This window comes from Chironomus tepperi, unplaced genomic scaffold, assembly GCF_022539635.2.
Source record: "Chironomus tepperi strain 1889 unplaced genomic scaffold, CSIRO-AGI_Ctep_v1 contig_177, whole genome shotgun sequence".
Classification (NCBI taxonomy): Eukaryota; Metazoa; Arthropoda; class Insecta; order Diptera; family Chironomidae; genus Chironomus; species Chironomus tepperi.
Window position 1 is genome coordinate 1,654,626 of NW_027226299.1, and position 14,918 is coordinate 1,669,543.

Sequence of the window (14,918 nt, forward strand, 5' to 3'; positions counted from 1 at the left end):
TGCCACGTGCCCATAAAACAAAAAAAAATTGGAAGCACCTCAATTTTTCAAGGAAATTGCAAACTGTCAAAAAAATAAAATAAAATGTGACTAATTCTATCTCAATTATTGTTACACTGAGGTAAGTCAGAATTATTCGATTTAAATTATTACTTGAAATGTTTATGGTTTAACAGCATCAGGAAACATTTGATAATTCCCATAAAAATCAAAAAGACAATTTATAAAAATTTTATTGAAATTTATTCACACAAGATGCTGTGAAAAATTTGCTAAATATTCATTTCTGTCTGTAAATTATATTTAGTGCCACAAATCACTGAAGAAGCTTTGAATTCAAGCTGTTGCTCAGTTTAAAAATTCTTGTATAGATGCCAATTAATAAGCACAGTGAATTTATTCAAAACAATTGTATTAAGCATCAATATCCTAAGATGTTACTTATTAAAAGCTCAAAGCTTAATAATTCGCAAACTTAAAGCTCATTACGAGCTTTCTTCAAGGACCTCTCCAAAAGCTTTGATGCAGAATTTTCTGTAACCATACAAAAGGTATAAAAACAACAAGATTTTCTCTCAATGGTCAATACTATACTCTCAATATTGCCTAAGCCTAAGGCGAAATATTATCATATTTTTTATTTTTATTAAATTACATTCACATACATGAGGATAAAAATGGATTTAATATAATTTATAATTTTGCGTTAACAAACAGTCTTGGAAAATTTCGTGAAAAATTATTAATGAGATTTCATGAAATCACAGATTTTTTTGAGATGTGAAAAATTGCACATTTTTATCTCTGGAATTTATAATTAAATAATGGTGCTCCATATTCCCTATAGACTGATGGCGCCTTGTCAGTGAATACTTCAACTTGGAAGGGGTCGTTGTATTTGCTGGAAAATTTTTGAAAAAAATTTCAATTATTTTAAGATGAAATTAGGGAAATTAATACTTCAAAACTACCGGAAAAATTGATAAAAATTTGTCTAATTATTGTCTGTTTCTGCACATGCAAAAACACATATCCCTAGATCCAAATCAGAAAGAAAGCAGATCAGTGAAAAGAGAAGTGTATAATTGTTTAAATTTCAATGAAATTTTGCAATTGAATTTGTTTTGCCAAAAAAAGTAAAAATTTCTGTAAATTGTGTTGTGTAAAGAAAAATCGCTTGTAAGATTCACTTGCTTAAATTCTTACTTATCGTCATGCATATATGGTCGTCCATCGTGTTCGTATGGGTTTTTGAATGGTCCATAACCTCCTAAAAAGGAAAAAACAAATAAAGACATTTAGAACGCCTGATTTTTAAGGAAATTAAAGTCAATCTTACCGTTATATGGAATGTGGACATGGACATATTTTCCTCTGTGGATAATAAGAATAAAAATAAATTTAATAATATGAGATCAATAGCATCTGAGATGTGTTGTCTTATTAAGTTGAACAAAGTAGAATGGAACCATTTTTGGACTTTTTCCAAGCTAATTGAATGATTCACAGTTTAATTATTATTAAGAACGATCATTGACTTTTGGGAATGAGAGAGTGAAAGAGTAAGGATCTGGCTAATCCAGAGAATTTATCAAATTTCTTTTTTTTCTAATGGACAACAACACTTTAAAGTTCTAAAACGTTTGTCCTAAATATCAAGGGGAAGAGCAAGAAATCCTTAAAAAATCGTCAATATGGACGGTAAAGTACAGTTTGTTCAATATAACTTTGTTTGACTTTATAACAATAATACGGGACTATCATAGTTAATCATAGAATCTATAAAAAAAACTCATTAATTCTTGTCTGTTTCACATAAATTCTCATTTTCTCGTAAATATCCCAGTGCATATATACATTAATTCCCCATATATCTCATAAGAATTAATGTCTTGTAATCAATAAGATGTCAAGCTTTAATAAATGCTTGTGAACACATCGCACTAATAAATCATGTAATAAAATCATTTAACTCTCACCTATTGTCATGCTTGTAAACGTATTTCTCAAGATCCGCAATGTATTTGCCTTCAGTTGTGGTTTGATATTGATTAGATGAGAAATTAGAAAAGTCTAATTTTGATTTTGCTGAATTTTTAAATTTAAAAGTTTTATTCAAAATATTCTATTTTTTTAAATTTTCAATCCAGCCAGTCTTAATAGGTTCGATTGGATAAAAGTTAGTATTAATCTTACCACTGTTGTCTACATATTTTCCCTTATTATCAACATATTTTCCACTGTTGTCTTTATATCTTCCACTGTTGTCTACGTATTTTCCACTTGCAACTGCTGATTTCTTGTCTACATTTAGGGATGTCGCGATGAATATTTGGCATAAGATGAGGAAAATCTAGATGAATGATTGAGAAAACAGCAATGAAATTTGTATACAGATGTTTAGTTGTTCTTATTTTGTCCTTATTCTATCACTAATTATTCCTAATTTTTAAATTAATTCGAGCCTTGGCAACCATTTTGACAAGGAAGTAATTCGACATTGTACTAAAATTTTGAATATTTTGCTGCGCACTGCACTTGACGTGTCAAAAAGTGAAAATCATTTTCACATCCTTAAAAAAATTATTTAAATTTTATCTCAAAATTTACAATCTCAACACTTTACTTCCACTGTAATGAGTTTTCACATTCCATTGTACAATTTTGTATAATTTTTTAATAAAATTTATCACCAATCACAATAGTTGTCTATAAAAACAAAACTTTCACTTACTGTAATGAACTTGATATAATTTTGCGACATTTTCATATTTTTTTGTCTTCCTTTTGTCTTTTCTTTAAATATAAAATGGCAAATTTCACAATTTTAAAATGAAAAAATTAAAAAAAATAAATAATTGTAAGAGAAAAATTTCTCTAAACTCTTTTCGAACCCGAGAGTAAAAGTATACTACAAAGACTTTGTGTGCAAGCCATCCGTTTTTATATAGCAATTTACATATTTTTCCATACCATTCAATTCCGATAAAAAGTAGAATAAAATTTCTTGTAGGAAGAGAGAAAATTTATAGATTCCATTACAAAAAGGAATCGTATTTTTACACGCGAAAGAGGATTTGTTACGTTTAATGGACATCCAACAATATGAAAATATTCCTCCTACAGAATGATTAATTCTATCCATTCTTGATTCGTTACCGGGAAGTGCTTAGTGTTTATAAAGAAATTATTGATTCTTGTTAGACAACATTCCATGTCGTCTTCTTACTTCTTACTTCTAGCTAATAAAGAATGAAGCTTTGTTTGTTCATTGGAATGCAATGATGACGACAATTGATGTTTATCGTCGAGACATTGGATTAAGTTCATTGAAATGCCTATCAACTATCACTTTTATTTCGATCTTATTCAGTAGCCAATTGCTATATATGACTTAATTAAGATAAATCATTCATTATTGACATTCCACTAATATTGATCTTGGCCATTGTGATAATCTAAACCAGTCATTGGGGGAATACATGAGAGTTCATTGTTTGTAGAGGAATTTCTATCTTGAATATTCTAAACGGGACACTTATTACTCATCGTATGCATTCATACATCCATATATTCCAAAAATAGATCTGAATACACACCCGCGATTTTTTTTTACTTTAACTGCATTCCTTTTTCATTATTATAGATTTACAAAAGCTGATTGGATGAAAGAAACTTGAACAATCATATGGTTGAGAAATCCCTACCTTGATACCAAATAAAGAAAAAGATATTTTTAGAATTATCTCTTTGTCCGTTGAATAATCAATTTCATCTCCAAAAAAAAAATTGTAGTCGAATTCTTAAAATAAAATATTGAGATAAAAATCGGGAGTGTTAAAATAATCAAGGCGCCGATTTTATGGTCCTTTCATTTCTGTGCTCGATTAAAAAATATTTCTTCTTGAATAAACTAATGGAAATGAGATCGAGAATTTTTTAATGAGCAATTCGTTGAAGTGTGGGTATTCAGATATTTTAATCATTTTATTTTTATCCAAATATGCGACGAAGGAAATGACTTGGCAGTCGTTGACGAAATTGAATTCTTAAATTGTTGCATATTTGGACATTTTATAGGGTATATTCGTGGAAATGGAGACAGTGAGTAAGAAATGTTTTTTATGCAGTTCAATGAAACTAAGGATTATTGTTTATGTGAAGGAAATGATTATTGCTTTTCTGTTATTGAAGATTAATACATTTCACATGAAATTCTTGACTGAATGTTTGATTCCCAACTTTCTGATTCATCCTATAAACTCAATTCATCTCATAATGACAATTTTATTGCTCACGGAAAATAATTGTAAATTTACGTTTTACTTCCTATGATTGAACCCCCCATTGACAAGCCTTTCTGTTAATTAAGAGCAATTTAATCCAATTACCATGACACACGGATATTGTAAGTTTATGAAGGCGCCAAAAATTTCCCATAATGCACAAAAAAGTAAAATTGCCGGAATCAATTTGAATTTGCTGATTATTTCAATAAAAATATCGTAAATCTGAATACAAATGAAAACTTAAGCATATTTATACTACGGTAGGTCAAGAAGCAAATGTGACAGAGTCAAAAAACAGTTGGAAGACGTAGACTTAACTTCCATATCGTACTTCTGCAAGGTCGTAAAATATTGTCTTTATATTGTTGATTTTAAAATTTGATTTGGAAGGTTGGTCGGGAATAGATTCCATTAAATCTAAATTTACTCTCATTAGGTCAATTACAAATGTGAATTCTTTAAATTCTTCTCTTAACTAGCTTATAATGATGTGTAACAACTTGATGTGCAATCAAGTAAACTCATGCTGCTAAGGCAATAAAAATATCAGCGATGATTTCTAATATTTTCACAAATGGCGCCTTAGAAATCATCAACTGCTCAAAATTGTGAAAATAACTATAAATTTCAATCAATTAAAAACAAGACATTTTTATAAGCACATCTCCATTTAAATACATTCCATCACAATTGCGCTATTTTCAATCGTCCTTAACCATCATTTCAACTTATTACATTTGTTTGATCGTAAATCGATTTAAATTACAATGCATGATGTAATAAAACTTTACAAACGTTATGAAATTCATCTTTAGAGCTTACGGTACTGCATTCTCATGTATCATCCCTCTATCCTAGTATAAAAATAGCCACTTGACTATGAATCACAACGAATGCTGTTTGAATTATTACATATGAAGAATGTAAAATATTTTTTTTTCTGCTTGACCATTCCGCTGTTTATGTTTTCTTCGGTAAATAATGTCATTTAATACTTTAAGTGCTTTGACTATGGATTTTAGCGGTAAATGAAATCGGAAGATAAATTTTTCTTCGAGTTTTCTCCTTCGTCTCCATCTTTGTCGTCAGCTTCTTTTTTATAATCGATTACATCTTCCGTCTGTTCATGGTGCCGTACCACACACATATGTAGGTAAACTTAAAAGAGATAATTACAGAATTACTTCTTGTAAGTGAATCAGACATCAAATTAAATGACAAGATATTTCTATTATAAATGTTTAATTTTAATAGCGCATTTGGCAGGTGTAGATAAAACCAGCAGGGGTCTTAACTTAATAAATACTTAATAAAATTTCACTTCATCTCTCACCCTATGCAGCCTCAATCTTAGGAATGCAGACAGAAAATAATGTAATAAAAGTCAGTGAAAAACGCGTCAAAAATTTATTGTGTCAATAAACTCTCGTTCTTTACAGCAACGCCACATATGCATGACCAATTTTGCAAACATTTTATGGCAGAAACTAAATCAATTGTGCTGTAAAATAAACATTCAGTTTGATGACATTTCTGTGTAATCAGATTAACTTATTGCGTGTGGTATGATTCTCTTAATGACCATCAAATCCGAAAGTCTAATGAATGGGAAGTTAAATATTTGACATAAATTTTTCTGAATAAATTCTTGGAAGATTCAACGGTCTTTGAAGGCTGAGATGAGTAAATATTTACAATATGTTAGCATAAAGATATTCAGTCCAGACGAGGAATTGGTAATATGAAGCTTATCGTTTATTCTCATATTTAGAAAGTTATGGATTTTTAAATGCAGCAAATGTCTCGGAAGTAAAGAGGCTTTCAGAAATCTTAGGAAATATTGCAAAACTTACTTCTAATCCTTACTTATTAACGTTTCTAATAAATCTTGAGATCAGATGCTAGATTTTCCAAATAAACCATACAATTACTTCCGGAAAAGGTTAAAAAGATTATATTAAAGTGATGGATTTCCCCAGGCATTCCTAAATTCACCTAAAATTCCATGCAACCAAAGCTTTCATATTAAGATCCGTTTTTCACAAAAAGTTCTTCTTTAAAGCTTTTTTGAACTTTTCAACAACTTTCGTCCTCAAGCACTAGAAAGCACAAACAAAGTATAACTCCCAGGCGAATAAACAAAAAGTTTTTTTTATCATGCAAAAAGTAAAATAAAGAGAAGCTTTTATTCAAAGTAAATTCGTTATTAACAAATAAAGAGAGGCGCAAAGATCATTCATATTAAATCCTTTAAAGTTCTTCCTTCAATAAGATCAAATTTTCGACAAAATTCTTACTTATGTGTTTCCATAAGAGCCAAGAGTCTGGTCAATGATGGTGGGATTCTGTCAGGTTCGCGGGCACCACGTGGAATATAAGCTTCCTTGCTGTCACTTTGATAAGTGAGTTTATAAGTAACACCATCACGGTCTGTAATTGTAATAACACCAACGGCACGAACTCCTTCATGTCTAAGTCCAATATTTTCGAATGTTCCATTTTCTTCAACCAAGATTCCTCCAACGGTTTCATAGACGTATTGGTATCCACGGACATCAGCTTTTTCATCTAAACGGATTGTGCGCCAATCTGGGTGTCTTGTGATTGGTCTTCCTAAAGCTAAAGTTAGGCATTTTTGTTGGAAATTAGTAGTAATAAGAAAGGAATATTTAGATATTTACCATCAACATTGTATCGGTTGCCAGTCCATGGTTGGCTTCCCCAGGCTCCAGCTGGTCGGTTCCAGTCATTCCATGTTGAGTTATATCTATTCCAGTTATTGTTCCAGTGATTGTTGTTCCATCCTTGATGTCCAGCCCAACGTGGATCGCTCCAGCGTGGATCATTCCATTTTGGACGAAGGGTTGTTGTAACAGGAACAATCAATGGAGTTTTGGTGGTTGCTTCTGGTCGGTATTTTCCGTCATCATCAGCAAGTGCCAAAACGGCAACGGCAATGAAAACTACGAGCTATTCAAGAGAAATAGTTAAGAATTAATTTCTGTCACTAATTTTATATTTAGAACAATTAATTGTCTTAAGTTTCTTTTCAAATTATCGGATCCACAAATTTTGTTCTATATTTTAATGAAATCACTAAAGTTTCCCAAATTTTCTCAAATTTTGGGTTCTAAATCTCAACTTACTGTTAAGAACTTCATGTTTAATTTCAAATCACTACTTGATGTTTATCCTTACTGCAATTGATTTAATTTGAATGCAAATACCCAATTGCAGCGATCTTATATACTAAGCTACCGATTTGCAATTAGCAATAAAGCACACAAATTTATCACATTTTTCCCTGTTAGACACCTCTCAGCCTGTTTTAATTTTTTTCAATTTAAAATATCATCATTATTTTGACAATAGGATGGAAAGATGAGAATGATAAATGAATTAATAATCTTAATTTACATCATATGGACCTAAGCACTTAATTATAGACTATCTATCGTTCATTCATAATTTATCACTATGCAATTGCACTTTAAGTAGATGGAAAAAAATAGTAAGTAAGTTAGTGGAGTTTGATTAACATTATTTTTGAGTTGAGGGAAAATTGATTGAGGTGAGTTCATGCAAAAAGTTTAGAAGCACGTGTTAGAGATGTTCATAAATTTAAAGAAGGAATTAATTTAAGGGCACTAATGTAAATTAATTTGCCAAATTAGGAGTTAGAAAAATGGTGGGCAGCCTATGTGCTTCCAAAAAATGCTGGATATGTCATGAATTGTTTACTGTGTGTGGTTCTTTATCACCAAGGTGTTGTCTAACACTGAGTTAGAACCAGCTAAAAATGGTGAATTTGTAAAATAAAGTATGGAACTTAAGACACGAAAACTAGTCCTTTTTGAGGTTCTGACGCTCTTCTAATCCCCAATATCTCCTCAGGATATAGTTCTTTAGAATAATGGATATAAAAATCATAACGGCGAATGTCAGAATTTAATTTACGACTTATTCTTACCTCGATAATTTTTGCATGAATTGTGCTAAAACCTACAAAAATCCATTAGATAAATAATTCACATCAGAAACACCGGATCATCATATCATCATAGTCAAATTGGCAATTTTAAATGAAATTTATTATTATCGTATCCATTCCAATAATCATCGACAAGTGGATGATATTCATAGACAAAATGCGATTAATAATAAATAATTGAGAGAGTTAATTTACATAAGTGAATTGCTTTATATATTTTTTTTCTCATCTATGATGAGATTAGAAGGAAGAAGCTCAAGGCAGGCAATGCAATATGCCATAAATTCTTATCACAAGTACACTTTCAATTAACCTGTAATTAAATTAATTCACTTTTACAAATGTTGCGTACATTTGCTTCAAAAACTTATATCCATCGATGTCTCATAAAATTCAATAATGGTACATCCATTACCAGAATTTATGAGCCTTATAATGAAGCAAAATAGTCATTATGTAATTGAGGCTGCCTATAATGTAGTTAATGATGATCATCAACAGCCATAAAATGAAAGCGAAACGTTAACACAATTTTCACTTTCATTTCACGGTCAAAGCATTAAAGTGGGTCATGTCGGAAATGAAAATTAAGTGAAAGAGAAAGAAGATAGGTATTGTGTTGAAGACGGTACAATGCTGAGCTTAAGAAAACCAGTTTTACTCTGATTGCTGTAGCTGATCGTGTACATACAACAATGAATTTGCATCTTCAAGTGAGAGACGGTAAATGAACTTACTGTCGTCTCACGTAATAATCTTGACTTGAGGAGCTTTCGGCTGAATGGCTTAATAATGTCTTGGATGGGATTCCTTGTGGTGAATTTTTGATAATTCAAAATGATAATTTAAAATTTAACATCTACTCTTGCGTCATCTTTAGTCAGTGGTGGGCAACCTTTTATTTTTTGCGGAACACCTTTGTAGTAAACATCGTAATCGTATGTCGTCATGATCTTTCTAAGCATGGTACGCTAGTGTGCCGCGGCACACAGGTTAACTATCACTGTCTTAGGCAAAAATTGGATTTTTATTATTTTATTGATGTTTTGAAATTCTCAAAAACAAATAACTATAAAATTTAGATTCATTTGCATATTTTATTGGATTTCCAATTTGAAATTTAAAATATTTTGCATAATTCTTTGGAAATAAGCAACTATTAAGTAATATTCTCAAGAAAAAGTAAATTTTTAATGATAGACTAGTTTATATTATCAAATTAAATGACGCCATAGTTGATTAAAATGACCAATTTATAAGCAAACTAGTTTAAAATTATTCAAAGGGGAACATCACCTCATAATCATTTTAATCATGTCGACGAAGAAGATGAGCGAAGTCATCCTTGATAAACGAATTTCATTTTTATTTTATTTCTTTCTCTTCGTGTGCAGCCTTGAAATTTTAACCTAGAAAAAAGATAATCGGCTGAAAATATTAATCTGTTTAATGAAAATTGTTAAATACAAAGAGACAATAATTTTTTTTTCCGAATTTATAAAATTCGACTTTTTTTATTATTTCAAGATCGAATTCAAGATGTTGGTTGATTTTTGTTGATTTTTTTTTAAAAATATAACAAAAAATTTTTATACACAATAAAAAACATAGTTGGAGGTAGTTTTGGGAACAAGTTTTTTTTGTCGTTTTGAAGATATTTTGATATTTACACGTAATTTGAACACATCTTCATTTGTTGATCGATAGAATCGAACATTTTGTTATAGACAAAATAAGCTCATAGAGACAAATAATAAAAAAGCAGAGAGCGTTTGGAGATTGGAAGAAGTATAAAAACAGATATCTTAAAGGTTATAATCTACATAGTTCTTAGGCACTCATACTACTTCGAGAAGAATTGTGTTATCAATTTACTTTCTGGCTGCTGGTGGGTGGTCAGCGAGGTATTTAAGAGCCTTTTGGATCAATTCTGGGATTGCTGGTGGTTGTGGGAGATGGTCACCAGTTGGTTGGAAACCTAATTCGTTGGCAATGTATGAGACAGCAATGTTCTCGCCTTCAGGTGATGTGTATGAGAATTGTCCCTTGGCTTCAATGGCTTCTTGTTCTGATCCAGCGTTCTTCAATTCACCAGCTTCTTCGGCGCGGATTCCCTTTGATGTTTCGTAGGCATAGTTGTATGAGTCTGGGTTGACGACTGAGTCGAAACGGACAACTGTGTCTAAGTGGCTGACATCAGCGAGTGCGACGGCGATACAGGCGAAAAGGACGATCTGTTGACGAAAATATTTATTTGTTAAATAATGCATTATAAAATCAAATTGACATCTTTTTTATGGAAATGAAGCTGCCGATTATTCAATTTTAAATATTTTGCGTTGAATTGATGTAAAAATAGCTCATGGGAGCAGTATCATCATTTTTTTATTTGTTGATGATCAATATTCATTGAAGTTGCTATGATTTAACGATTTTGAAATATTTTATGGATCAGCTTGTGCCTTCGACAAACCTATACTTTTATCAGGTCATAAATCTAAGTCAATCGATTCTTTTTGAATGAATGAACAATTACAAATCTTAAAGTGTTTATTATGTAATTAATAAATCTTTGACCATTTGACCTGCTGAGCGTTAACTCAATATGTGCATGTAGCATGCAACAATGTATAAACTGATTGTCGATTTGCTAACTATAAATTTGATCAGACACCTGATTATTGTAAATATTAAAGTGTCGTAAATTTTAAAAACAGTGATTATTTCTCTTTATGATCTTAGCTCATAATTACTTATTTGTAATAAATTTCTAATAATTCTTAAATTAATGGTTTCTGGAGGATTTATGAGGAATATATGGGAAACGAGGTGCTAAATCTTATATACATTGTAGAACTATCTGAGCAATTTAAATTTTATGAAAATTAGCTTTCTGATCGTAAGATACTAACTTATCAAGATCTTAAAAAACTTGACTTTAGTTTTAGTTCTAAGGCACCGTGTATCTATGTTCACATGAAATCTACAACTGAGACTATCCATCTCTATGAAACTCATTAAACAACTGAATTTGCTGTACAAGTTGTAATAAAAATTAAGTTTATATCCAACAATTCATGTTCTTTTGATTTTTATTGAACTTGATGAAGTCCTAAATCGTCTTCATTGCACTATTGTACAAGATTTCACAATGTAACTATTAAAACATTGCATTATTGTCCAAAGAGGGCTATAAATGATGCCCACTCGATTATCTCATATGAAAGATAAATGGCACTTAAATTTGACATATATTTCACAATCCATAATTCACATAATGCTATGCATTTTTATATATTTTCAAGTAATTCACTTCAATGAATATTTTTTAGTCTTTTTGTGCATTTTCTACTTTTTTGTTTTAAGTATTTTTAAAATTTTACTCACGAATTTCATTTTTAAATATTTTTTGTTGTCTAAAGACTTTGATACTTTATCACTGATCACTGAGTTGTAATCTGATGAAATTTTAAAAGCTGCCGAGATATTTATACTGAACCCTCGACCAAAAACACAACATACGACGAGAAGAAAAACTAGAGTCCAAAAAAAAATACATATATTTTATGGTAATCTTGTGCCCCAACAACAAAGACAAATGTCTAAGTGTAAAAATATGATATTGGAAGATGTCACACATTGAAAGGAGACAAAACAAACTCGCTCGCAATGCAAAAAAATAAACCATTACAATCGCAGATATGATGCGAGTAGAAGAGACATGAGATGGGGATGGATATATGGTGTTTGTTGTATATGTTATCAAGATAAGAAGAGTTTAATCTTGAGAAATTCATGAAAAATATTAGGAAAGAATTAATTTCATATTTTAGTCAATTTTGGCAATCGAAAAAGTTTCCATTGAATATTTTGTCAATGCTGGAACCTTCAAAAATTATACAATTGGGCTTCTGTCGTGTCATATACTTCGACAATCTGAATCAATATCATTTAAGCATATTTATTCTCTTATCATCAAGTTTATTCTCTAAAACATAATCAAGTCATTCATATTTACAACGATAGAGTTCTAAGTAAGCATATCAGTCAGACAAACTGCAAGAAAATTCTCCTAATTATCATAACCCAGCTCTAAAAGAAGATAAAGCTGATCAGTTTTTTCGGTCGATGAGACCACGGTCTATAATATTACGATATTATAATTATGTGTATCTACGTGAATAATAATGTGACTTCAAGAAGAAAAAAACCAGAAACGAGGTGTGTGATATTGAAGTTGAGATAATAAGGTTAGACATTTTTTTATGTTTTTGTCTTAAGCATCGATGGAAAATAACAAAAAAATTATTGAGTTCTATAGAGTCTAATAAATTTTCAGTTGAGCTTGAGCTATCGACTTGGAGATTTATTGCTGCTTCTGTCGTTTAGAGTCATAAAACTGTGAAGGAATTTGAATTAACCAATTCTGATTCTGATAGTTTCTTAAGAATGGTTTTTAAGCCAGGGTAGGAAATTGAAGTTAGAATTTTTTTTGTACTTTCTAACTCTCACATTCATCATGCTCTATAAAATTCATCTCAAATTTTCGAAAATCCTGTAACTTTCATCAATATTTCACCATCATCAGCAGAAATGTTAAATCCACAGCTGAAATAATTCCAACCAATCCCATAAAAAATTTCAACATCGACATCATCTAAATTAAATCATCGCAAATAAAAAGCTTTAAGTTTGAACTTTCAAATCCATAATGCTTAGCCATAAATACACTCATATTGCAATTCATCATAATATCTCTAAGAGACTCCGAACATCTGAATTAATAAATCATACAAAGAGTCACGAATTAGAGTTATACACCCTCTATCACTGCCTTCGACATCATAGTTTATTGACAGTTCAATTCAAATGAAGCTGCTGCATAAAAAAATATTTATTATGGTCATCAAACCTCTATCACGGGTTTGCCTTGATATTCAAGAAACAATTTGTATGTTTTTTTAAATAAAATATTATTTATTGACATATTGTCAAGATGTACCATCATCATCAGTGTCTGGTAATGCTAATTTTACTATACAGAAATTTGTGTCATCTAATGCTTCTATTAATAATCAAGTTGTTTAGAAATTATTCATAATTTCTGTGATTATTTTAAGATTATCGCATAAAAAATGCATTTTTGAATATTTGTACAATATTTTTTATGCTTACTCTGAATTGTCAATGGATTGTTGGAGCCAGGAAATGTGATGATATGTTTAATTAATTGAATTTAAAGCCAGGTTGTAAAATTACAAGTATTCTGAGCTGTATAACAATAAGTCTAGAACTTAATTACGCCTATAGGAACCTCTGCATCATTTATCATGCTACAAAAATAGAATTACTGCAATTCTCAAAACTGCTGGATTAATAATTGCCTGACAAACACAACAAGCTTATTGATAAGTTAATAAATTGTTTGTCAAAGTGACATGTGTACAGACTGTCTGACTTCTAGGCAAGCCCATTTAACATTCAATGACGCCATTCGTGCATGATTGATTGATTAAAATGACAACAAATTGTCAGATTACTTTGCCGTCCAAGCAACTATAGTAAAATACAAGTCGGCAGACATACACGGACATTTATCAGCTAATTTGCAAAAATGCACAAAAAGTCATTAGCCACAAAAAGTATTTGATGATTTAAATACTTTATTTCCATAAATGTCATACTTAAAAGTTTCTAAGATTGAGGACGTCTTTGCCAACATTTAAAGAAACTCCTTCCAAAAAGGTGATGCCCTCTGCAGCTATTGCCAAAGAAACCTCGAAGTTCTTTGGTTTTTTTATATTTTCTTATTCATGTAATTAAATAATGATGATGAAGCAGATAACATCCATTATGGGAGTAATGTACGAAAAAGTGGTAAAAACTCATGTAAATCAGTGTATGAATTCCTTGATATGCTTGTCTAACTGATATAACCTTATGTATATAGTTCGCTAACTTTTGTTCAGCCACAAATTCAAGTAGTTCGACCATCCATTGATACAATACATGATAATTAAAATAAAAGCTATTAAAGGTACTTGAGACTTCATGCCTAGCTAAATGGCTTCATATAAATGCACACATTATGATGGCATTTATTGCTTTCAATTAAACGCGGTCAATAGATTTATCATAGAGGATCTTGAGATTTAAGCCCGTTCATGATATATACAATATATTGTTTGATAAATGTCTTCTGTCCTCTTCTTTTCATACATTTTTCGACCTTCATTTTTTTGAGTCAATATTATGAATATCTGTACAGCATTCAGTTGTCTTTTACTTGCATATGTTCATTATGAGCTGAAAGTGAAATGATACTCAATTTTGGTGGATTTATGTTGAATAGTAGACTTGGAGACGAAACTGTAAATGAGAATTGGATATACTCCGCAATTATAAATTTGATAGCTGTGAACAGATAAAAAAGTCAACAAGATTCTTGCTTTAAACTGTCAACAATCAAAATGTTTTGAATAAATTAATCTGGACGTGCTGAAAATTCAGTATTTTACTGTAGAACTACAACAAAAATTTCCAAAATAAGCAATAAATCGCACGCAAACAATCAGCAAATAAAATCTTAATCCGTTAACTTAAATGCAGCCTTAAATGACAACATCAATATTTTATTT

General features: G+C 30.5%; 3 protein-coding genes across 5 annotated transcripts; all 3 read right to left on the reverse strand.

The window, feature by feature from the left end:
* Positions 1–593: 593 nt before the first annotated feature.
* LOC139089433 (uncharacterized) lies at positions 594–2,884 on the reverse strand. 3 transcript variants are annotated; one of them, XM_070638977.1, is made up of 7 exons: positions 2,735–2,884; positions 2,197–2,353; positions 1,980–2,088; positions 1,340–1,374; positions 1,207–1,270; positions 972–1,035; positions 598–901 (listed from the first exon to the last, which is right to left on the reverse strand). In XM_070638977.1, exons 1-6 carry the CDS (start codon positions 2,768–2,770, stop codon positions 999–1,001), a joined length of 438 nt encoding a protein of 145 aa, XP_070495078.1. In that variant the 5' UTR covers positions 2,771–2,884; the 3' UTR covers positions 598–901; positions 972–998. The 3 variants fall into 3 exon arrangements, with proteins under 3 accessions (XP_070495076.1, XP_070495078.1, XP_070495077.1); XM_070638975.1 differs by lacking the exon at positions 972–1,035 and having other exon boundaries at positions 594–901; XM_070638976.1 differs by lacking the exon at positions 972–1,035 and having other exon boundaries at positions 607–901; positions 1,980–2,028.
* A 3,634-nt stretch (positions 2,885–6,518) lies between these two features.
* LOC139089455 (uncharacterized) lies at positions 6,519–9,190 on the reverse strand. Its single transcript, XM_070639006.1, has 3 exons — positions 7,436–9,190; positions 6,971–7,259; positions 6,519–6,908 (listed from the first exon to the last, which is right to left on the reverse strand). The coding sequence occupies exons 1-3, from the start codon at positions 7,448–7,450 to the stop codon at positions 6,583–6,585; spliced, it is 630 nt and encodes a 209-aa protein (XP_070495107.1). The 5' UTR covers positions 7,451–9,190; the 3' UTR covers positions 6,519–6,582.
* A 708-nt stretch (positions 9,191–9,898) lies between these two features.
* Positions 9,899–11,811, reverse strand: LOC139089342 (larval cuticle protein LCP-17-like). Its single transcript, XM_070638844.1, has 2 exons — positions 11,668–11,811; positions 9,899–10,514 (listed from the first exon to the last, which is right to left on the reverse strand). The coding sequence occupies exons 1-2, from the start codon at positions 11,674–11,676 to the stop codon at positions 10,152–10,154; spliced, it is 372 nt and encodes a 123-aa protein (XP_070494945.1). The 5' UTR covers positions 11,677–11,811; the 3' UTR covers positions 9,899–10,151.
* Between the last annotated feature and the right edge of the window lie 3,107 nt (positions 11,812–14,918).

Bases quoted from the DNA above. Each gene is read 5' to 3' on its own strand.
- LOC139089455 (XM_070639006.1), bottom strand. The intron at 6,909-6,970 runs GTAAATATCTAA...GCCTAACTTTAG, and splicing joins CAACCGATACAATGTTGATG to CTTTAGGAAGACCAATCACA.
- LOC139089433 (XM_070638975.1), bottom strand. From the start codon at position 2,770: ATGAAAATGTCGCAAAATTATATCAAGTTCATTACA. The intron at 2,354-2,734 runs GTAAGTGAAAGT...TCATTCATCTAG, and splicing joins ATTATATCAAGTTCATTACA to ATTTTCCTCATCTTATGCCA. The intron at 1,271-1,339 runs GTAAGATTGACT...TTTCCTTTTTAG, and splicing joins TGTCCACATTCCATATAACG to GAGGTTATGGACCATTCAAA.